Here is a 25208-nt window from a genome sequence, read left to right as displayed (position 1 = left end):
TGGACACTCCAAGTCAAGAATCAATCGCGACAGCACCAAATAACCACTTCAAAAAATTCACAGATCACAATAGATTTGCATTGGCCCGGCGGAGTTCCGTGCCTAGAGATATTGGCCTCAAAGATTGGCGCCCCTTTCGGTATTTCTTTTTGTATTAATCAATTCAAAGTACAAGAGAGTGGGTCGGGATTCACTCTCAGACTCTGTGTCCAGATGCTCTGAGAAGTGAGGCCCTCACCACTAATTTAAAGGTTACAAGGGATGCCCAAAAGCAGAGCCCCAAAAGCTTCAAATCAAAAGCAACTGCTCTCTCTCTCTCTCACAGAGAGTCAAACTTGAAAGCAAAAGCATTCTCTTTCTCTTTCTCATTGCGTAGAGAAAAAGCAAGATTCGCGGTCGCTCATCATTTTTAAAAAAAAGAAAAAAAAAAAGCCTCTGCGATTTCCGGAAATTAGGGTTTTTGGCAAAAATTAGGGTTTGCAAGGTTTCTGGCAGAAATTAGGGTTTCTGTTGTCCGTAGCCACGTCATCACTTTGTGACAGCATCCCTTGTAACCTTTGAATTAGTGGTGAGGGCCTCACTTCTCAGGGCATCTGGACGCAGAGTCTGAGAGTGAAACCCGAGCCACTCTCTTGTACTTTGAACTGATTAATACAAAAAGAAATACCGAAAGGGGGGCGTCAGTCTTTGGGGCCAATATCTCTAGGCACGGAACTCCGCCGGGCCAGTGCAAATCTAATGTAATCTGTGAATTGTTTTGAAGTGGTTATTTGGTGCTGTCGCGATTGATTCTTGACTTGGAGTGTCCAAGTCTGTCACAGCGAGAGTGGTCTACTATTGATTGCACAATCTAGTACAAGATGCTGATGCAAATCGAAGTGATGCTATGTTGAGGACGACGATGGTGCCGACGATGACGAGACTAGGGCTGAAAACTGAATGCTTGGACATGCTTTGCGAATCTGCGACTGTCGACGATGACGGGGCTGATCTGCTGCCGTAAAACACTGTCCTTGCCATCCTTAAAACGTTGGTCTTGCTGACTTGCAACGCTGCTTTGCTGTCTTTGAAAAACGCTGGCTGCAGTTCTTGAAAAACGCTGGCTTGCTGGTGTCCAAAAACGCTATCACGTAGGATGAAAACGCTGGTTTAAGGCTGCTGAAAATTGTTGTATTTGCTGAGGGGGAATCACTGTCGAAGATGTCTGAATCTGCTGGTCTTGCTTGCTGAAAAACACCAGGAGATTTTATTGGTTTTCTTGCTGAAGACACTGAGGTTTAATGGTTGAAAAACGCCAGAGCTTCAAGGGGTCATGCTTGAGATAGAGATGGAGATGCCTGCTGCAACGTGAATTGCCTGTGCATTTCTCCTCTTCTGCCAGATAAGCTAGCGCTAGGTTTTCTTATATATCATCTTAGTGAATTTGCCCTACCCAATTTTCCAACAAAAGTCACTTAAAAATAATAAGTGAAAAATGTCAAAAATAGGGAAAATAGGTCTATGCACTGTAAAAATGCTCCTGATGAATTCTAATGGATTCTGATGGTAATGCTGATGATCATGCTGTGTGCAACCAGAGGATATGCATCTACTCTAAGTGTCTGGACATGCACGGTCTGCGAACAGACTTACAAAAATGCCAGATCACTTCCTATTCTAGATTGACTTGATTGAACTGAACCCTTGTCATGTTGTAGCTTGTCCACGGACACATAGGGTTGGATGTGTCACGTGACATCCCCTCCTTTTCAAAGTGAGGTACTGGTACCGAACTGTATGGCGTCGAGCGAGATCGCCAACAGAGTCTTGAATCTTGGAAAGGACTCTTCGCCGGCCCACTCTGATGCGTGGGTCATGCGATACTTGGAACTTCATAAAGGTTTGCAACGCTTGCTTCTTTGGGCCGTGCCGAAAGCGACACAAAGTCTTATGTGGCTCCTCCAATGCTTCAACTTCGTCTATAGTCATGCGTCTTTAATGGAAAGCTTGTCTTTTCCCTTATCTCATGCAGCGTGAGGATTTGCTCTCGTGTCCCCCCTTTGCACATATGGTAATGCCCCACTAGTTGGGCTTCTTAGATGACCATGTACAGTTATGGGGGTTTTATGCAGTTTGCCAAGGCAAGAGCCTTGTGTACAGAAACTGGATTAGCTAATTGCTAATCCCCTTTAGATACGCACAGTTCGATCACGATGGAATGAAAAAACGGAGAGTTTTCTTGCGTGAAAACTCGTCCAATCCAGAAGGGAACTATCCCATTGCGTGAGCGAGCACCTTAGACACGCGTAGACATGTTTGCTCCGCACAAAATGATGCGAAAGAGGGAATTACAGCGTGCTGTGTTTTTTTTGCAGGTTTAGGATTTCACACCTAAACTGCAAGGTAATGCCAGGGGAGCCTCGGGCAAGCCTTGGGTGCTTGTACAAGACAATTTAGAGAGATTTCCCGCGAGGAATCTCGTGTAATTCAAAAGGCAAGTGACGCTACAGGTGTGGGAGCTTGAGGGTTACCGTGAGAAGTGATCAGCACTTGAATCGGAGCACAAAACAGAGAATTACAGCTTGCTGTAATTTATTGCAGGTTTAGGGTTTTGGCCAGTTGTGATGCCTATAGGTCCGAGGATCTTCGGGGAAGCTACGGAATCATCGAACAAGTGTTTTAGTGCATTTTGGAGGCCAAAAACAGAGAGTGCTGTAATTTCTCGCCAGGTATAAAGTGCTTTTAAGTACTTGGAAAGTCATTGTTTACTTGGGATTTTGTCGTGGAGACTTCTATTGTGGTTATGCTGCCGAAATCGAGTTAGAGTAGGGGAATTTCAGCCCGATAAAAGTGGGACAGCTTGTAGAAGTTTACAGTTTTTTGTCAAGTGTAATAAGAATAAAGAAATACCGAAAGGGGTGCCAGTCCTTGGGGCCAACAGGGTGTCGTTGTCTGCTTGGGAGCGCTCTATTTGCCAAGCTGTGTTTTGTTTTGAAGTGTTGAATTTCAATCACAGGTTTATATGTGAAGTTCCCTTGTGTCGTAAAGTTCAAGTAAAGTTTAACAATGTAAAGATCGGGTGAAATCTAAAGTCTACTGCCCTATGGGCCTGTTTCATGGTTCCGTTGCCGAGACAGATCACTTTTTCCTCAAGAAGTGAGCCTTAATTGGTTTCTGCGAAGATACAAAGCATAGGAACTTGGAATTACACTATGGCTGGCATGACAAATGACGCAAAGGGTTTCCTTCGCAGTACACACAAGGTGTACCTCTAGTGTTCGAGGTTGGCGAGAGTTCACGGCCACCGCTGTCTGTGCCTTGTGTTGATGTGAATGCTCCACAAGTCCAAGAGTTTATGACTGGGCAACTAGACAAGGATGCGTTCAGGACAGTTGGTTGGTGTTGTGAATGTGTTTTCTCGGTTGGTGCAGAATCCTAGGTTTATGGAATTTATGCAAGCACCACTATTGTCATTGCAGACAAGCAACTTTCTCGTGGAGGAGAGCCCATTGAGGCTCAAGCCGAGGCCCCTTATGTGTCCCAGCAGGGCAAGGAGCACTCGCATGTTGCAGAGCTAGCTGGGGCTTCAAGGCAACTTTTTTCTGTCCACGAACAGGTGGCTAGGAGGCCAATTCCACAGGCTATACCAATTCAGCCAGCCACCTTTCGGAGTCCAAATGTTGGTTTAAATGGATAGGGAACAAATTTCCACGTTATGCATCAGGTTTTTCTACCACCCACGGTACATCCTTGTTATTTCAGGGGTGAATCTGTGTTTCAAAACATGGCTGGTTTTGCGCTTGGAAACCAACAGTACATGCCAGGATCAGTCTTTGGGGGTATGGAGGGCATGATGTCAAACCCCATGTATGGCAGTATCGGCTTACAGCAAGGGTTTCAGTGCAAACAAGGCTAGTTTGGGGTGCCGCAGGCCTTGGTATGGCTGGTTTTTCGAATCAGTAGGCAAGTATGGCACCAGGGAACCAAAATGTCAATGGCCAAGGGGCACAGATGATCCCCACCACTATACCCATGTTGCAGATAATCCCCTATGATAATTTGGGAGTGCTGGAAAAGCCAAAATTTTCAAGTCGTGTTTCATGTCTGATTCAAGTCATTTCTAAGCAACGGTTGTCTTGTTTTTATCTACTTTTCACCAATAAAACAACAAATACGATGTTGTTGAGTTAGTCTTGCTTCATTGTTCTTTTCCTTATTCAATATTGTGTTTATGTGCAAGAGTTTTGACTCCTCATTTTGTGCACACTTTTCTGACCTTATGAAGCATGTTTTGCACATGAGCATGCTTGTAAGTGGGAGCAAGCTGGTTGAGACTGCATTGATTCTACTTATATAGAGATCTTCATTTCATGGGGTTCAGTTAATGTGATCATTTAATTATCATATAAAGCAGATTGCAAGCATGTTCAAAAGATATTCATTGTGGGTGCTTGAGACCTTGGTCTCCAACTTGGAGCTGTGACTTTCAACAATGTTAGGAGGCTCGCCTCAAGTTCTGTGGAGCTTTTGTGGAATGTTATGGCTGTGACATGCAATTATTCCTTTTTTGTTGCCTTTGTGACAATGAGCCTGACATATGCCTAAAACACAAATGTTACAGAAGTTTTTTTTATTTTGCTTCCATTTGTTTACTGCAGCGATGATGCACAAGGAGGTCAAATGTGAAGATGTTATAGATCTAAGCAGTGATGACGAAGATTTTCCTCAAGCTGAGCCTTTAAACGAGGGCACATCTGATATTGCTGGACACTTGGGCAGTCCTAGGCAGGGAGGTCTAAATCTGCAGAGAGAAATTTATGGTTATCAAACAAGTTTTGAGACTCAGAGGGCTTCTTTACTTCCGCATGCAGTGCTAAATGCTCAGCAATGCGCACTGTTTGGGATTCCAGATGAAAGCAGGCCTGTGGTCAAGGATGAAGCTTGTGTTTTGGATGATGCACATGATCGATCATTTCCCCAGTTTCACTTTCAGAACCCATTTACAGGCACAGCTCTGCCTACCAATGCTCAACAAAAGCAAATTTCAAGGAACTTTTGGAAGGCGGGCGATTACGATGCGATTGTTTCCCATAATAGAGCCCCTGCAAGTATGTAACTTTGACCCAAATGGTTCTTTTGAATAAGAGAAGCTAGTTTTCTAGCTGTTATAGGTTAGCTACTGAAGTTCCCACTATTTGTGTTAGTTTGAACATGTTCTTGCACTTGGTTTACTCTTGAAAAGAGCAAATAAGCAGATTCCAACATGGTGTTTTGACATTGTTGGCTTGATCGTGTCACACACATGGTCTGTTGATTAGTTATCATCTTCCATGGATGTCGGTTGAGAAATACAGGTCGCAGCGTACTTATTTCTTATTCTTTTACCCTGTTTAGCAACAAGTCATGCTTGCAAATAGTATTTTATTTGTTTTATCTGTTCTTCCCTCTCTTGATTTACAGTGTTCATTTTATCTCATGCTTTCAGTTTCCAGTATCTTTCCAGACCCATTGCAAAGGAGTTCTGTTTCCTCTTGTCTGATTTGGATGCTAATGAGTAAACTTCACTAGTGTCAATATGAAATAGTAGACCTCCAACAAGTTTTTAGTGTTCTTATAGTATTTGAGACCTATAGTATTCAGTATCATTGGAACTTGACGCAGATGTGCAAGAGTGCATGTGCACAAAGAAAACAATTTCTTTCCTGGCTTGCTTGGGAATATAATGACTCACCTGGTGAAGAGCCTTTTATTCTTTTCATTTGTTGGTGTTAAAGGTTTTTGTGTTGCTTTTCTCAGGTGGTATAGACCATGTTCGAGTGCACCCCAAGTTTCTTCACTCAAACGCAACCTCCCATAAATGGGCACTGGGTGGTACTTCTCAAATTAAATTTCAGTCATGTTTTTCTATTGCATCAAGGCAAAGATATTGTGTTTGTTGTGTGCACAACCTTTTTTTCTCGGGGGAGGGGGGGGTGTGTGTGTGTGTGTGGAAGAGAATCATATCTAGGTGATACGTGCGTGTCCATTATAGTGTGTTGATTTCTGCCGGCTGTTTCATTAAATTTCAGCAATTGCGGAGCTACTCGACAATGCTATTGATGAGGTGTGACTTTGTTCCATGTCGGTTGTGATAATTACCCTTTAATATTTTTCAACAGTCATTTTGTACGGAAAACTATTGCATTGCTGAAACTCTCTTTCTACCTTCATAGGTTCAAAACGGTGCAACTTCTGTAAGGGTTGATGTTATTCACAGTCCTCTTGACGGAACTCCTATGCTACTCGTACAAGGTGGGGATGCATCTGGATTGTTTTGCTTCATGTTTTGATGCATCGTCTTATCTATATTTTTAATTTTTGAGATTATTTATTGTGTCTAAATGATTTTGCTGATTTTTTACTCGCAAAGATGATGGATGCGGCATGGATCCAGATTGTCTGAGGCAATGTATGAGCTTAGGATATTCACGGAAGATCACGAAAACCACAATCGGCCAGTGTAAGCATTCAAGTGTCAATATTTTTTTTCTTGGGTTTTTGCTTTTAACTGTTGCTTGTGGTCTCCTTGCTATGTTTTGAATACTCTACGTGGTTGTAGATGGCAATGGATTTAAGACCAGTACAATGCGATTGGGTGCAGATGTGATCGTCTTTAGTCGCTGCATACAAAATGGGTAACCTTGCAAAGCTCTTGCTTCTTGTAAAGCTTCGTTTAATTTTCCAAAAAAAATTTGATGACAAGCAAAGTGTTTTGCTGCTGTTGACCAATCCAACATAATATTATTGTCTTTCCATGTCGGTATCCAGGTATGAAACAGAGAGTATTGGGCTGCTTTCCTACACCTTCTTGCGCAAGACGGATAAAGAGGACATTATAGTTCCCATGGTAGGTTTATGGTAGTTGAAAGTGAATGTGCTATTTTAGGATATCAGATTCAAGGCTCAATCTTGTATTTTCAAATTGTTGACTGTGTAGATTGACTTTCAACTGCCCTTGAACTCTGGAACACGTAACATCCTTCTGCGAACCACAAACGAAGATTGGTTAGAGAACCTGAAAATGATTCTAGAGTGGTCCCCATTCAGAACTGAGGGAGAGCTTCTTAGTCAAGTTAGTGAAATGTTATTGTTTATTACCTTACACACACATGCATGCCTCGTACGCGCTTGCATGTGTGTGTGTGTGTGTGCGTGCTTGCGTGTGTACAATATACGCACACATTATGTATCCAATCTTAGACACTATGAGAAAATGTATATTCCCCTCCCCTCCCAAAAGGAAAGGGGATCATGTACATATGGCAGTCATCCGTCTATGGAATATGTGCTTACACAACACTTTCATGTGTGTGCTTCCATGCCAGAAGACATACTTTTATGTCTGCAATTTTATATGAACTTTGTTGCGTCTATGCTAAACTATCCTTGACAGGTTTTTGATTGCCTTTTTTACACAGTTTGCTGATGTTTGTTCACATGGTACAAAGATTATCGTTTACAATCTTTGGCTGAATGATGATGATGAATTGGAGCTAGATTTTGACACAGACCGGAAGGTGAGCATTTTTCACACTGAGACATGCACTTGTGTGCACACTGCCTATGTATCTAAAATCATGGCTACATTTGTGCGTTTGAGAAGTGGAGTTGAGCCCCTTTTGGAAATTAAACTTTTCAAAAACTGTTATAGAGGTGTTGGATTGTTTAAAGTATTGACAAGGTTTGAACTGTGTGTTTCCTAATTATATATCTGGCTTAAATATTTCAATTTGTAATCTAGATGGGCCCATAGATTCCTAGAAAGTAGAAACTTACATAAATAATGCATAAACAACAACAACTAAATTCCAAAGGGATATGAACAAAATAGTCATGCAAAAGCCCTCTCTTTTCTACTGGCTGAAGAAGGACATGCAAGGTCTTCAATACTTAGCACAAAGAGAGATGGCTTCTGGACAACATTCTTTCCAAGACAAAGCACAATGTTCCATGATTTTATCAATTGATGCAATAAAGGAGAAGCAGAAATGCATACTGGGTGGATGGCATTCATAGCATCCCACCGAGAGGCTTTAGCATGTCTTGTTATGCGCAATAAAAAAAATCAATTTGTGGTTCAGAGTCAAAGCACAAATCTTCAAAAAGGTCCATCTGTAAGCCATATATCCAGTAGTACTTTGCTTGCTAATCTTCATGAAGTTGGGATGTTGCCGTGAACTCCAAGCTCAGCGCAAGGGTCGTGTGCTATGAGAGAGCAAAATGGAAAGGCCCAGTTCACCTAGCTGTTCATGTGCTTTATTTTCATGAGACATTGCATTTTCGAAGTTGTTGACTCTAGCTATCAGTCTTCTCAATTCCACACAAATGTAATGAGGTATGCAGTCTTCAATCCTGTCTGGGCCAGGCTTGAGACTTTGATACATAACGTATCCCCAATGTCACGTGAAATCCAGTGTACAGGCAAGAAGTCGCTTGTCAAAAAATTCACCTGAATATGATAACACATATGACGTACAACAGACCACTTTATTATGCCAACTAAGGTCCATCGGTACAATTAATAAACAAAGTGTACCGAGGAGTGTTGCTCAAGCAACAAAGACCAAGCATCCATTGCATTCTTGATGTTAGATTTGTCAAAAAACCAAAATGAATTATCAATCAATGCATGACCCACCAAATGCATAAGAGGTAGGAGAAGCCCAATGACCTCCCCCTTCTACCAAATTGAGTAGGTGAATTACGCATGGGATGAGTAACTAGAGCAAAGAGCAAGGGTTCAAAGGACACCTAGTCATGAAGATTAAGTGTTTCAGGAGAGAGAACTTCATGATTCATGTAAAGTTGAGAAATCCATTGCTATTAAATAGATGAGTTGCGACATACGAGGCTTTGACATGATCTGCAGAGGGGAGAGTTATGACTACTCATTCACGCGTGATCTTGAGGCAAATGTCACTCCTTCCCCTAATGCTAGCTAGAGGGAAGGTGAAACGAACACTCGGAGAGGATCTCCTGGCTACACGGACCGCCTATAGACACGCGTTGGACGAACCACCCGACCATAGCCACCATCTGGCAGCAACCCCATGCATGGGGCCAGTGTTCGAGGACGTATGTGTGCACTTGTAAGACCGAGCGTCCCATACCACCCGTCCTCACCTCCTTGAGGTGCTCCTAGCCTCAGGGGCTAACCACTGGCACTGTGCAGGTGGGGGTCGATAAGTACAAATGAAGCCTTCGCCTCCTTTCTATAAATGTGGCCGGTCACACTAGCAAGGTTCACACTACATCCGCCCGAACAACGAACGCCCATCCCGACGGTGTGTTAGCCAGATCCCCTCTCTTGTAAGCGGTACATAACACTGGCCGGGTTCACACTTTGTCCACCTGGACATCGGGCGCCCATTCTGACGGTGTCTTAGCCAAATCCCCTCTCCTGTAAGCGGGACATAACATACTTTCCCCCTTAAGAACCATTGATGTCCTAATCAATGAAGTGGGGATATTGAGCTTTCAATTCGTAGTTACCATAACGCGTATGGAAGCCTGTTTTAGGAACATCTTCGAGTTTGATCCGTATCTGATGATAGCCTGATCGTAGGTCTATCTTCATCATGGAGTTTATCTATCAAATCGTCCATACGTGGGAGCGGGTACTTATTATTGATAGAGAGCTTATCCAACCCCTTGTAATCCACGCAAAAGCGCAAAGCGTTATCCTTCTTTTGAGAAAGCAACACACACAAGGACTTACGTGGCCGAACAAAACCTCTGTCGAGATAATCTTTCAACTGTTGCTGAATCTCGTCCTCCTCGGTTTTATTAAACCGATAGGGTCGCTTCGAAGAAGGCTGGCTACCAACCACCACTTCAATGACATGATCTATTTCTCTTGAAGGCGGCAAGCCAAGAGGTAGATCGTCAAGAAAAACATCCTTGAAATCAGTCATGATTTCTCGATCCCGAAGTTCAACAAAAGAACACGAAACATTTTTATGAAATTCAGTGACTGAAGTACCAAGCACTAATGAATCAAACCAAACAAATGGTATACACTGATAAAAGTCAACATCAGAAGACTTTGTATTCTTAAACATTTATAAAGTAGTAACAATTGGTATTGCAAACCCTTTTTTTACAAAAATCTGATTACAAAGCAAAACAGATACATGAGGCATGTCTTGTTTAACAAAAACAAGAGAGTGATGTATATAGTCTATATATAACGTGTTTTGTTTATCATAAAACCATGGAATAGAACATCTGCATTGTTCAGGCACATAATGTGGAAATCCAGGTTCTCTTTGTAATTAGCTAGCTCAAGCGTCAAGTCAGGAATCATCCGTATCTTTGCCACGAGCCATCTCACGCGATACTCATAGCCACTGTTTAGCATAAGCAGGTGTCGCTACTGATTCCATACATCCGTATCTTTGCCACGAGCCATCTCATGCGATACTCATAGCCACTGTTTAGCATATGCAGGTGTCGCTTCTGTACCAATTTTTCATCCACAAAATTGTGTGAGCTTTCATTATCAATGAGTACGTCACGTCGTGACCATTGATCTTCCCAAGGAAACAGAGAAGATCGTGCTTATCAAACACTTTGGTGCTAAAAGTACAATTAGTGCATGAACTATGCGCTAAGTGATGGATTCAATTTGAATAACATTAGAGTTACTTGAGATCTCGTGAATCTGAACCGAAGGGTGTCCCTGCGGTTTCTTTGTCACAAGACTAGCACCACGTGCCAATAGAAAAGAACAGACTGAACAGACTTTTAGCACTTCAATAACAATTGAAATGAGAGAGAGGGAGACGACACGTGACACGGAGTGGCGGAATTCCACCCCAGAGAGTATTGGCCCCAAACCTTGGCGCCCCTTTCGGTATTTCTTTATATTGCATCAACACAGTACAAGCCGGTACTCTAGACTCTGCACCTTCTCCAGGAAGCATGCCAGAGAATGAGCCCTAACCTCATATTTGAAGGCCCTTGGCCTGAAAAGCAGTTACAGTGAAAAGCCTTCAAAACTCAAAAGCTTCTGGTCCCAAAAGCAATACGAAAATCCTTACAACGTGCCACGTCATCAGCCAGCGTAATTTTTGGAACTTCCATACAACTGCCACGTCATCAGCTTTGCGTGAGTGTGTATGTGAGTCCTGTTTTATTTTAATTCCTTTGTCACTGGGGCCCCATCGGACGGGTCCCCATGAGTTGGTAGGACTTCTTCTTCTTCTGCTACTTGTTCTTCTTAGGGTTTAGGCCCCTCGGCCGACATTTGCAAGTTGACTCCCTTCTGCAGGGCTTTGACATGTCAGCAGTTTGTGACATTCTTGGACTTCTTTTGGGGATAGTCTTTAATTTAGTGGCCCATCCGGTCACACCCAAAGCAAGCCCCCTTCTTCACTGCATCAACAATAGCAGTAATCCTGGCTTTCTTCTTCTCTTGAGAAGGTCTTGACGGCTACTTGGACCTTTGTTGGAATTGAGGTCGCTTCCTCAAAGTGCCCTCGCCAGATTGGTGATCTGAACTTCTTTTCTTCTCATAATTTGCCCCATTACTAAATGAAACATCCCGTCCTTTGTCACAATATCCTCGACGTCAATCAGGGCTTTATCTTTGATCAAGCCCAATGGTAATCCTCATGTAATCCCAGCAGATACATGTGCATAGCATGCGTGGAATCCATCTTGTAGAAGGTGAGCGCTTCTTTGAAAGCCGTCGTGTACTTATCAAAAGACAGAGTTTTCCTTGAAAGACTGTGCAATCTTGCGTAAGCTTTCAAAGGGTCTATTTTGACAACCACCGTAGAGAGCACGACACACTATTTGTGCTACACTTAGTTGGCTTTTGAATCACAAAACCATCTTTGACTAGCTTCTTGATGTCTTGCCGTGAATTGGTGATATAAATTTCGTTAACCTCAACAGGGTCGAGCCACACTTTACGCTTCCCATATTTCAGAACTCTGGCCCCATGAGGCGTTTCTATAGTTTGAGGGTATTTTTTCAATTTAACTCTATTTTCTTAAAGGAAAATTTATTAAAATACCCCTCAAATTTCAAAAATTTCCAAAATACTCTTGTATCTATTTGGGTTCGATTTGTTCACGATTCCGTAATCTTTATTCTTTTTTGACAATTGAGATCCGTATTTGAATGCTTAGCAATTAATTTGTCACAAATTACCTCCCAAAAAAGGTAATTAATGAAGCAATTCATCTCCAAAGCCTACATAACAAAGCTCAAATTCTAGTTTTAGTATCTTGTATTGACAAACAATCAGTCTCCTGTGAAAAGCTACATATTTTTTATCTTTGGAGAAATTTACTCTCACAACCAGGGGTATTATGGAAAATTTGAAAGGCACTTTGGGAATTTATGACAAAATATGGGGCATATTTTGAGAATTTTGGAAATTTAAGGTGTATTTTTGGAATTTCCACAAATTAGAGTGGTATTTTGGTAATTTTCCCTTTCTTAAATTTTCCAAGCGGATTTTGTCCTCCTTTAACGAGGTTTGATTTTCCAACCCACTCAAGGAACAATCAGATTCTCTCTCTCTCTCTCTCTCTCTCTCTCTCTCTCTCTCTCTCTCTCTCTCTCTCTCTCTGACTCTTATACAGTCCGAGATCACTAGGCTCATCCGCCAGGACCTGACTCTGCTAGACTCTTACATAGTCCGAGATCACCAGGCTCATCCGCCAGGACCTGACTTAGCTAGACACCAGGAGGACATGGATACAGCCAGCACAGGAGTTGGGCACGAAGATGGCTTTCTACAGAGAGCATCTTCTCAAGCTTACAGAGACGGTTTTGTGACGAGGCCCAGATACATGGACACCCACTTGTCTCATGGGATATGATGTGCTATTGGCCAGATACGCACATCTTCACACCAGCTGCGGATCGAGACTGGGAGATACACTGGAGTACCGGCCGAGGCCAGGACATGTCTCCTGTGTGACATGAAGCTTGAGACAGAGTTGCACTACACATGCCATTGCCCCGTCTACTACGAGATACGTGGTCGCTTCCGCTGCTTGTTCAGAGAGGGTTTCGGACCACTCTCCAGAGTCATACGTACGAGGATCAGAGATGCTTGGGTCTGTGTTTGCTCGAGCTGCGCAGACACAAAGAGAGCTTGATGAGAGGAGAGGCTAGCCAGTCTCAGAGAAGGATCACAGACTTCTTTAGAGCAGACGTGGAGGAGCTACTACCACAGGAGAGCTCGTGGCCTCACACCAGAGGCACACTGATCGACCGAGAGACTGAGCTAGGGAGATCCAGACGCCCTCGACTGAGGACTACACAACATCGACGGAGGCTGCATCAGAGGATTCGGATCACTTTGGCCCGACATGCACGACGCCCGGTCAAGCTATTGACCATGGAGGAGATTAATGAGACCAGCCAACGATCGACGCTAGATCTCTTGTGATTTAGCCATCCCACATAGCTGCTTAGCTCACACCTAGCAGTTTGGGATTCCATAGTATTTTATTTTGTCATTTTTTGTTACTCTGACTTTGTATCAGATCCACCACATTGTAACTTTCTGGTCTCATAGGTCACTTTGGCCTTTTGAAGACGTTAATATAACATTTCATTTCATTTCTCTCTCTCTCTCTCTCTCTCTCTCTCTCTCTCTCTCTCTCTCTCTCTCTCTCTCTCTCTCTCTCTCTCTCTCTCTCTCTCTCTCTCGTGACGCGTGCATCTCCTACGCGACAGCAGGGGGCTCGGCGATGGCACTGACGGGGAACCAGCAGCAGAGGGGGCAAGGGAGTTCTGATGCAGGGCATAGGTGCAAGTAGGGGGCGCGGCAGACCAGCGGGGGCCGAACACAGTTCGTGCAGAGTGCAAAGGGATCAGGACACGGCGTTGGAGCCGTATCGCGCGCAGTAGGTGGCGCAGAGTAGACCAGAGGTGGCGCGCAGAACAACAGAGGCAGCAGAGCACGCGTAGGACTGCAGGGTGGTCGGCAGTACTACGCGTAGCAGGTCCCGACATCCTACGCGTAGCAAGTCCCTTCATCTACGCGTAGGAAGTCAATAGCTCAAGTTTTAAAGAAACTCTTAAGCCTAAGGTAAATTTGGTTCATTGCCCGGGAAGTGGGTTCACACGTGTCTCTCTCTCTCTCTCTCCCATACGCGAGCTGGTCCTCCTACGCGTCGAGCGAGCAGGCCCTATTCTCAGTCCCCCACCCTAGTACCTTACCCCACATTTGGGGCCCGGGTTCGATGGATCTGCCTACCGAAGAGGAAGGGCCGGGTGTAGATAGCTACACCACCCAAAAAAGAACAACGGCCACTTTCAAGCGGAGAATTAGAGATACTGTACTATCACCAGGATCATTACAAGTGGGGAAAACGTCCAAGATACATGATGAACTAATGATGGAGAAGGTCCAGGTGATGCTCAAATCAGAGCTAAACTACATGAGAGATGACATCAGGAAGGAAATGCACGCGAGCGCTGAGAGCTGCAGGAACTCCATGTATGGAGACATGATGAGAGAACTAAGGAGAGAGATCCGGGGGATACAGAATGAGGAAATTCAGACCATGAAAACGGAATTACGAAACCTAAGCAAGGCCGAAGTAAATGTAACAGAATGCGTTATGCAAAAGAAACTCGATGAGGCAGTAGCAAATTTTGAAGCATGGAGAACAAATATGGAAAAGCACATGGAGGTAAAAGATGCAATAATCGAGGAGCTAAAAGGAGAACTTGCGGCTTGCAAACCCGCAACTAAGGAGAAGGGAGACGACCAACCTTCGGTGCTGAAGGAGCTCGAGGACATGAAGGACCGGATGAAAGCTCTACGGGAAGGAGATGAACAGAAATCAAAAACGGCATCTTCATGGGCGGAACGTCTTGTTAAAACACAAGAAAAGGTTGATGAAGCAGAGAAATGGATTGAGGATGCGAAGAAAGGGAAGGCCCAGATGCCTGAGACCACACCTACTTCCACCATTATTAATATGACCATTGAGGAAGAGCAGAAAAGGAAGACTCGGGCTCTGCATGTGCGGGTCACAGGAGTCAAGGACAAAGAGAATGTAGATGAAGAGGTGAGGGAACTGCTACAACGCATGGGCATCACAGAGCCTACTCACACAAGTGCATGGAGAGTGGGCAAGAAAGGAGTCGATGAGAAGGGAAACGTAAAGGATAGGGCACTTATTCTCCGCTTCCCGAATATAGAAATAAGGAAAGAATTTCTAAAGAAGAGGCCAACTCTTAAGAAAACCGGTATTTTCTTGGGAGATGACCTTACATTGGCACAAGTGGCACACATGCAAGAGTTGATGCCAGAGATTAGGGCAGCAAGAGAAAAGGGGAAAATCGCCTTTTATAGAGGAGGGAAAGTAGTGGTTCTTGAAAAGCGCTCATCATGACGGTGCAAGACCTATGGGGCGATGCTCCGGATAGCGGCGTGGAATTGTAATGGATCATATAGGCTAGATGTAGGTGCCTTTGAAGACAGCTTTAGGGACAGAGACATAGTTTTCTACTCAGAGACACACCAGATACCGGGACAGCTTATGCCACATGTGAAGGGGTATTTATGGGAAACAGCGGGTCGACCAGACAAGAGATCTCTACGAGGTAGCCGGGGTTCAGGAGGAGTAGCAGTCTTGTTTAAAGAGGAGCTGAAACCACTACTACAGATTATCAGGAAAGATGAACAAGCAAGGTATATGTGGGTGAGAATGAGAGCCGAGACAGGTAGATTTCTATATATCGCTATATGCTACTTCCCTCCAAGTACATCAGTCTACTCCTCACCTAAAGGACAGTCCCCTTTCTCCATATTGAATAATGACATGGGAGTTCTCTAGAGATGGAGACATCCTTCTCTCAGGAGACTTTAATGCCAGAACGGCCAACTCTCAAGCAGTATTCTATGATACTTCTGAGGAAATGCTCAGAGAAGTGGATTTATCACAGGAGGGGCTTACTAGAAACTCACAGGATAAAGAACACACTGAATATGGGAGACATCTCATGGAGATGGCAACTACACATGGTTTGGCCATACTTAATGGTCTAGAGAATTTCCCTTTATCTGGAGGATTCACATGCTTCCCGCACAGGCATGGGGCCAGTACAGTGGATTATGTCATGACTTCACCAAGCTTTATTTCTAGTATCGAGGACTTTAAGGTGGGACCCAGACCGGTTGGAATTGCAGTGGATCATGCTCTCTTGACCTTATCAATCTCCTTCCAATACAATGCCTCTCAAGTACAAAGGAAGAAGACACACACAAGATATACTTTCACGCTAGAGACTGATTCAGTCTATGTGGAAAAGATCTATAATAGGATGTGGGCAGCCGAGCCAGTATATACTGTAGAGGAGATTACTTCTCAGCTAACAGAGATACTACATGGAGCAGCACAAGAGGCATACCCACATACTCAGCGTGATCAAAAGAGAGGATCTGGGAACATGCCTCAAAACAGTTGGTACGACGAGGAATGCAGAGAGACGAGAACCCAGGTCCAGAAAGAGCTTACACTTGGGATCATCACATATAAGCAGTCTCGGATTGCTCTTCGGCATATAGTACGTCGCAAGAAAAGGGCATTTTTAGCCAAACTGGAGAAGGATTTATATCAGCTCTTCTTGAGTCAGAACTCACATTAGGCCTGGCGTTTATTTCACGAGCACTCATCGCCTCCGACAATTACTTCCCCTGAGATTTGGGGTCAATATGTAACATCATTATATATGGTATCTGGACAGCCTCCATTACCAGATCTGCTAGAGCCATGCCCGGCTACTAGTACTTTCTTTACTACGGAAATGGTGAAAAAAGCCATTGACAAGATGAAGACAAGAAGAGCATATGATCATGAGGGTTTAGTAGCAGAACATCTGATCCATGCAAGGGATCTACTTTTGGAAGTCCTTGCTCGTCTGTTTAATCGGGTCATGTGTGAAGGATTACCTGAATCTTGGAAATTATCTACTATCGTACCTATTTTCAAGTCGGGGGATCCTATGATACCCGGGGACTACCTTACCATTATGGTGGGTCACACACTGACCCAACTGTACGCATCCATTTTGGAACAGAAATTGAGTAGATGGGCAGAGAATGAAGGCATAAGGGCAACAGGACAAGCTGGATTCAGGAGGGGTTATTCCACTTTAGATCATATTCTTACGATCAGAGCCATTATTGAGGAAGGAAGAGCAAGCGGAAAAAGGATGTATTGTTGCTTTGTGGATTTTTGGAAAGCTTTTGATACAGTACCAAGGGCCAGATTGATGCGCAGAATGCAAGAGTTAGGGATCCCCAAAGAGATTATCTGGGGGATCATGGCCTTATACGGGTCAGTAACTGGCTATGTACGTACTCCAGAAGGGGATTCCGATATTGTTCATTCCACCGTTGGAGTAAAGCAGGGATGCCCACTGTCCCCTACTTTATTTGGTATGTATATAGATGAGGTATCAGATTACATTGATAGAGAGGGTGACAGAGGTGCTCAACTTGCAGGGTCATGGATCCCTTTGTTGTTGTATGCAGATGATATTGTATTGATAGCAGAATCACCAGATGGAATGCAGAGGCAGTTAGATGCATTACATAAATTTGCGAAGGACAGCGGACTGTCGGTAAATTTGGGTAAAACCAAAGTTATGGTGTTTAATACCACACCGCAGTGGGTTCGGAGATCGGCACCTACATTTGCATATGGCCAGGATACAATAGAGTTACACAGATGCATACACATACCTTGGTGTGGTATTTACAGGACCGAAGTTTACTCTTAAGAAAGCAGCGGATGCTAGATTGTCCAGAGCCTTTGCGGCCTTGGGAGGGTTGGAGAGGATGTGTTCACAAGTGCAGTTTCAGGAACCACGAACAAAACTTTGGCTCTTTGATACTGTGGTGGCTTCAGCTATGCTTTATGGGGTCCAGATTTGGGGACCATCTGTGGATCAGGATAATTGGAAGTCAATGGAGAGACCTTTGGTATCTATGATTTCCCGAATGATTAGAGCCAAGGCCTCAGTACCACACGCGATTACCCGAGCGGAACTAGCTGCCCCTCTGATAGAAATTGAAGCTCTTACCAGATCAGTGTCCTTTATACATGGTTTGTGGGATACAAATAATTGCCGATATACTAGATTGGCCCTCGAATCCTCTCGACAATTAGCAATGAAAGGAGATACATCATACTGGTATGCGCAACTGTCCTCGTGGTTTCAGAGACACGGGTTCAGTATGGAAAGATTACCCCCCTTCCAATACTCTCTTGAGGCTCCATCACTGGCAATCACACGAACGGAGATTAATAAAATCATCCGCAAGAATCTTATACAGCTGGACACTAAGAGGACATGGGTAGACCCTACACAAGAATTGGGCACGAAGATGGCCGACTACAAAGAAAACTTCCTACAGCTATTTGAAGATGGTTTTGTGATTCGCCCGAGCTACATGGATACCCACCTGTCTCATGGTTTGAGATGTGCTATTGGTCAGATTCGTACATCCTCACACCAGCTGGAAATTGAATTTGGCAGATTTAGGGGAATCCCACCTGAGAGCAGAATTTGCAAGTTATGCGGAATGGAGCCGGAGACAGAATTACACTACATATGCCATTGCACCGTATACTATGAGATACGTGGGCGTTTCCATTGCCTATTTAAAGAAGGCTTTGGACCTCTAGATAGAGTCATGCAATACCAAGATCAAAGATGCTTAGGCCTGTACCTACTGGAACTACATCGGCACAGGGATAATCTAATGAGAAGACAAAGAGCACTACAGCCTCAGAGGCAGATCACAGATTTCTTCGGATCGAGAGAAGCAGGAATGGAAGGAGAAGCAAGAGGCCAGCAGCGAGCACAAAGGAGTACCCACATTCATACCAAAGGCACCCTCATTGACAGGGCGATTGAGCTTAGGAAATCGAGACGACCACGATCGAGATGCAGAAGCACACTTCACCGGAGGAGACTACAACAAAGGATTAGAAGCATTCTAGCCAGACACCCAGAATGCTCCTAAGAAGTTTATTTAATACTTTGTATTTAGTTTTCACATTTATTTTCACACTTTCACACTTTTCACACTTAGTACTTTAGTACTAAGGTACCCAGACATTGTAACAGATTCACCACTTTTGTATCAGTTTGGTCTCATAGGTCATCCTGGCCTTTTTGAAGACGTTAATATAACATTTCATTTCATTTCTCTCTCTTTCTCCAGCTGAAGGAGAGGTGAGCACTAGCGTTCGCGTTCACGTGAATTCAACAAGTCATAGGCGAAGTCGTCACCTGCCCCTGCCCAGGACGACTCTCGAATGTTGGTTCTGGCGTCATGCCCGTGGAAGTGGAGAGAGCCTTGCAGAATCGGAAACGTGTTCTGACCCCATTTTGGCAAACGTTTGTGAGCAGTCTGCGTGGGGTATGGAGGGGAATTGGAGCATCTTTCTCTCACGTAACTGCAGAGATTGAGGCAATTGCTCTTGGAAGCCACGATGAAATGCTTTTATCTCTCAGCATGCACGTTACTGGTTCCTTGAAGGTCTTTCATTTAAGTGCTATTGGAGATTACAGGACTGAGCGAAATCTCATTGAGGTTCTTAACAAGTCTGAAGTTAAGGGCGGATGGGTTGGTGGTCATATGTGACCATTCTCAGAGTATACCTGGCAGCAAGTGGAAGTTCATGCTTGTCGACTTAAGATGTTATGTGGTATGACTGTATAAACTTGCAATCAACTTGATACTATGTTTTCCCTTCCTTAGCTTGTTGGTGGCTTGTTTGATTAGTGATTCACTTATAAGACACCCACTGAGTGCAATCCTTATCCAAAACGAATGTAATATCAGCAATGGTTAAATTGTTGATATGCTGGTCAATGCTGGTCAGAGGACGGCATATTCACAAGCTCGATAAAGTAATTTTATTTGTCAATTATATGTTGTGTTTTGGATTGGCACAAGACAATATATTCCAGATTGGTTCAGTACAAATATGTACATACTCAATGATCACTTGAGAGAGAGAGAGAGAGAGAGAGAGAGAGAGAGGGAGAGAGGAGAATCGGAATCCACAACCCTTCAGCACAAGTGCTCTTCTTAGAGGCCACATGCCTTGGTGGGGAGCCAGTGGAGTTCGACCCTAATGCAGATAAGCTTCAGCTTGCAGACAAAGCTGTAGTTGCTGGAGCTTTTTCATTGCATGCAGACTTAGTGAATTCCACATGCTGACATGGTGCGCATCTAACCTCTGGATGGGTCCATTCTGCTCAGGAATGTCGAGTGGATGGATGGCGCTGATCGCCTGCCCCCCCAACTCCCGACCTTGACGGAAAGGCTAGTTATATTAGGCTCCTTTGAGTCAGAAGGCAAAGCTTTGGAAGTGGACATGGATGCTGATACCAAGCAAGGGCAGTCATTGGTGTCTTGTGAAGCCATTATTAATAATTTTCACCGAGAGATCCAGTGAAAAGGTGTAATTATAGAGAGCTTGCAAGATAAGCTTACACAGATAACGATGAAGAAGGCCAAGCTTGAGAAGCAAGTAAAGAGGCTGGAGCAGAAGGTGATAAGGGACTCTTTTCTGAATACTCCCATTGATCATTCCTCACCTTCTCCACACTCCTTGAATATGCTGTACTTGGTGGCTCAGAAGCTTCTAGGACTTTTGCAAAACTGGTTCTTGGCAAAGGAAATATTTCCCAGTCGAGTGACACGGAGTCTTTTTTTTCATTCACGAATCGTGTCATTGCAGCAGTCTTGGCAAATTGGGTGAAGAAAGATAGGCCGGCATACAGCCCTTTGTGCATTTTGAGTCTCCTTGTCAGGGCCGCATTCCCTGGGGCGAAGTTGCATTTGTTTTTTTTGGGGTGGAATTGTCGCTTTTCTGGTGCAAAAACCATGTTCTTGCTGTCGCGGCATTGTGTTAAGGGGTGTGTCTCGGTTGTTGCATTACGATTTCTTTGCTGTTTTTTGAGACTGACTGGAAAGCTGCAATCAGACTGTTTGCAAACGTTCAATTATAACATATAGTTATTCTTAGCATATGTAAGGATTTCTTTTTTTTTTGGAGATACTTTGTGCTTACAGAAACTTGAATATTTGCAGGATATTCAGTTGCGAGGTGGTGCTAGATCAAGCAAGTCGGGTTCTATACAAAGAAAGTTCACGAATGAACATATCTCAAATAGGCTTCGGTACTCCTTAAGAGTATGATAAATATCGGTGTGTTTTGACATAAACTTGCACAATTTATACGTTTTCTTGTAAGTTATCTGGATTTTTTTGTTTTTTCAGGCCTATGCATCTGTTCTGTATTTACGAATGCCTGATACGTTTCAAATCATTTTACGAGGAGAGCCTGTTCAACATTTTAGCATTGCAGCAGATCTCAAGTTTCCAGAACATATTTTGTATAAGCCCCAAGTTGCAAACGTTGTTGGTGATGTAAGATGATGCTATGACATGAATATTCAGTATGTTCAGTGATGGATTCTGTGTTGCCTCTTAGTCTGGTTGGTCGCTCTTAAAGTAGCATTAACTGATAGCAAGTTAAATAAAAAGAGTGCCTTTTATTTGTCCAGGTTTCAGTGATAACAACCATAGGGTTTGCCAAAGAAGCTCCTATGATCAATGTTCATGGTTTCAGTGTCTATCACAAGAATCGGCTCATAATGGTTAAGCTTCTCAACTTTGAAGATTGCTCTTTATTTCTTATTAAAGTTTAATGTTTCTTAATTCCAGGCTCCTCTAAATTTGCCTAGACAACTGTTTGAAACCTGTTTCTATGTTTTTCTTCAGCCTTTCTGGAAAGTCTTCCATGAGAACAGCAGTCGTGGGAAAGGCGTAGTAGGTGATTTTTTTTTCCCAGTTTTTGCATTAGCCTTGTACTCAATACCTTCAAATCTGTTGAGATCTTTTACACATCTGATTCTTCTAGTCATGGTTCTGACAGGGGTGCTAGAAGCTAATTTCATGGAGCCTGCTCATGATAAACAAGATTTTGAAAGGACTCCTGTATTACAACGCTTAGAAGGACGCTTAAAGTCAATGACTATTGAGTATTGGTAAGGGACCCATTATTAAAAAAGAAGTAAAATTCTGTCTGTAATGGGTTGCTTTCTACTTGGTTCTTACCCTGTTGTTAAAGCAACAAACCAAATCCACGGATCACATTGGAAAGTTATTTTGCCATGATTCTTATAAAGCTTCACTTCAGTCCATCCCTAAGTTCATTAGAGGTCTTTTGATGCACTATGTTCTGAATTTATGAAAGAACACTAGTTATCATTGTTTTCGCTGATTGCTTGTTCTTCTCTCTTAAACTCGTAAACGTTAGTACTGTTAGAGTGATTTCCATGGTTATAGCCTACATTGTTTCTAATGAAGACCGCCTCTGTTTGGTCTGTCAAACATTACTTCAAGGACTATAAATGTTATTATTTGAAACTTCAGCATTTCCCCAATAATTCTTTTATATGATTCATTTACTTCGTTTCAGGAACCTGCACTGTGATCTCGTTGGTTATCAGCCTCCGAAGCGTGTAAACAAGACCACAGCAAATGCTACCAACACATCTAATATAATTCCTGGGTTTTCCTCAGTTCAAAATTTAGCCAATCAACCCATTCTCCATTCACATCAAGCTGCTATTGCAACTGGCATTCCAGCTCATCTGGTTGGCGTAGCTACCCCCTTCTCGTTTGACCCAAGTAATTTCCAGCGGCCGAATCCTCTGGAGTCTCAAGTATCTTTAGGGACTATTGATAATGTAGTTGATGGATTGACTGCCTTTCCACCTACGTATAAGGAGGGTCGGACAGAGTTAAACTCAAGAAGTACCTCTAGATGTCCTGGGACATCAGGCCCCCCCACTCCTCCACAGCCAAAGTCTGATACTGAGATGGTGTCAAAGCATGCAGACACCGTGTCTGATGGATGTAGCTATCTGGCCAGCTCTTTTCAAAGTGATTGCTCTGAAAGTAGCTTGAATGCTTATGCGGGAGCCAAACTTGGCAGAGCTAACCAGCAAATTGCTGCTCGAGAGGAAATTGCTCGCAAAAGGCTAGCAACTGAAGCTAGTTTGGAGGCCATGGATCCAGCCGCCAAGCGACTTGTTACTCGAGCTATGGAGGTAATATTGTATGTCCGATGCTCCTTGATGACCAGAAAGTGGTTTCCTTTTGTAATAGGCTGTATTTACAGATGGTGTTTGTTGCTGTGGTTTGTAAACAGGGTGGAATTTTAGGTCTAGGAGATGGTGGGCCTCCTCTTCATGGCAACTCAGATGCTGTCGATAGTATAGAGGACATTGAACAGTTAAGACTAAGGTGAGATTTAAAAATAAAATATAATTCAAGAGATTAATATTTACTCGATGTCGACAATGAATATTTGGCCTGGGATGCGTTCTTTTGTTTATATTGGCAGGTGTAAACATTATTTATGGGAAAAGCAGCAGTTGGAAGTGAAGGTAATTTCTTGGTCTCTAGTTGCTTGTGGTAGATGTTTTGTATCAATTTGCACCAGAACACTGGAGGGCAGAGAGCATAAGAATGATAGGGCCTTCTGCTGCAACAGTCCCCTCCTGGGACCGTTGATTGATGTAGGAGCAACTTTTGTGATAAATAGTTCATTAAATTTTCACAAGGGCTGTACTGGGTGGAGATATGACTGATGATTGAAGGTGCATCAGGTATAAGGGTGATTAGCCTTTGATAGGCTGAGTGGAAATTATTGCTCAGTGAATTCAGGTCTACGGATCAAATCTTATAAAAAAAAACACGTGTAAATGCACTTACCACTCACGTAGCAAGTCATTCATGAATTATGGTATTTTTGCACTAAACAAACACCCAAAAGAACCAGAGTCTTTTCATGTGGGCTAGAGAAGAAACAGTTACAGCTTTTAACATCGTGGAAATATTAAGTTGTGTCACTGCGTTTGGAGGGAGACCATTAGCATGAGCAGATGTGCCTGCTTTTAAGGTTGACGTCTTTTAATGGTTGAGTGGTTTGATCACATCCATGCTGGCTAACACAGTTATATTTTTGTCCTCAAAGGTATTGAGGCTACAACAGGATCTAATCCAATTACATGACAAACTCAAGGTGCACGAGAGTCAGAGTAGAATGGTTCCAAAATCAGAGAGGTTGGAGTGAGGGGCGATCTTTCTTGCCGTGAAAATCCCTGCTGATGATTTTCTCCTTCTGGTTAATCAAAAGTTTTCAGATGTCATGAAGGGGTCTCCGCAAATTGCAGTGTTTGCCAGGTGTCTGCTGCCAATTGAAGAAAGTTGTCAAGCATCACCTTTCAGCCACTAAATTTTCTTTTGCACATAGTCTTTGTAAATCAACTAGTGGTTTCCGGTCTCCTGTTCATTAGCTTGTTTAGTGTCAAAAGTTGAATTTTAACCCCACTAATTTCTTTACATGCCTCTTATTCTTTGTCAGTCAACTAGTGGTTGGCGGTCTCTTGTTGATTAAGTTGCTTATCGTCAAAAGTTAAATGTTTTAGCAGTCAGTGTATGTTAAAATACCCCTGAAGTTTGTGGAAATTCACAAAACACCCTTCATATGTCCAAAATACCCTTCTACCAATTTTGAATGGAATTGTCCTTTTTGACAATTGAGATCAATCTTTTAAGTGTTTCAGACATAAATTTTCACCATGAGCTTACAGTTTGAGGCATTTTCGTCTCCAAATAATGAACCATTTTATCTCGGGGAGTCCACAATACCATCAAATTCTTTCATCTAATAATATTAATAAAGAATCAGTGCCACCATGAAATGCGTTTTAGCGAGCCTGGAAAATGTGATGGGTCTCGGGATTACTTTATAATGTGTCTTTTGTTTGCTACAAGCAATGCTGTTTTCTATGTCGATATCACTTGACGACTCTTAACACAAACTTATTCGTGCTTTTCCTGTGTTTCATCCTCTCTTTCACACCACCCACCCACCCACCCACCCACCGTATGCTTCTCAGATAGAGAGCTAAAAGGGGTTGCAATACTCATGATATTGGCTAGATATGAGGTGTGTCTTGGGAATTTTGGGAATTTTGGCTAGATATGAGGTGTCTTGGGAATTTCCACAAATTTTAACATAAAGGAAGACATTAAACATGTATTCATAATAGACAGAGAGAATGCAATAGAAGCTTTTGCTGGTTGCAAATAGTTATGTGAGTTGCAACTG

The 25208-nt window shown here is 43.2% G+C and overlaps 1 protein-coding gene across 1 annotated transcript in view; it reads left to right on the top strand.

The window, feature by feature from the left end:
- The window catches only part of LOC147436489 (protein MICRORCHIDIA 2-like), a 68860-nt gene extending 44382 nt beyond the window's left edge, over positions 1-24478 (top strand). Inside the window, exons 2-19 of the mRNA XM_086489365.1 lie at positions 4638-5087; positions 5776-5850; positions 6048-6082; positions 6192-6270; positions 6389-6478; positions 6578-6653; positions 6787-6865; positions 6956-7090; positions 7437-7535; positions 21113-21214; positions 21302-21451; positions 21589-21681; positions 21806-21857; positions 21960-22071; positions 22506-23139; positions 23241-23335; positions 23436-23478; positions 24069-24478. Of these exons, the coding sequence (XP_086345491.1) occupies positions 4640-5087; positions 5776-5850; positions 6048-6082; positions 6192-6270; positions 6389-6478; positions 6578-6653; positions 6787-6865; positions 6956-7090; positions 7437-7535; positions 21113-21214; positions 21302-21451; positions 21589-21681; positions 21806-21857; positions 21960-22071; positions 22506-23139; positions 23241-23335; positions 23436-23478; positions 24069-24167 (2496 nt within the window). The 5' untranslated portion in view covers positions 4638-4639 and the 3' untranslated portion in view covers positions 24168-24478. The remainder of the gene's footprint in view (positions 1-4637; positions 5088-5775; positions 5851-6047; positions 6083-6191; positions 6271-6388; positions 6479-6577; positions 6654-6786; positions 6866-6955; positions 7091-7436; positions 7536-21112; positions 21215-21301; positions 21452-21588; positions 21682-21805; positions 21858-21959; positions 22072-22505; positions 23140-23240; positions 23336-23435; positions 23479-24068) is intronic.
- Positions 24479-25208: the final 730 nt, after the last annotated feature.

Source organism: Adiantum capillus-veneris, chromosome 18 (genome assembly GCF_014529385.1).
Source record: "Adiantum capillus-veneris isolate H3 chromosome 18, ASM1452938v2, whole genome shotgun sequence".
Taxonomy (NCBI): Eukaryota; Viridiplantae; Streptophyta; class Polypodiopsida; order Polypodiales; family Pteridaceae; genus Adiantum; species Adiantum capillus-veneris.
This window is presented reverse-complemented; position numbering and strand designations above follow the sequence as displayed.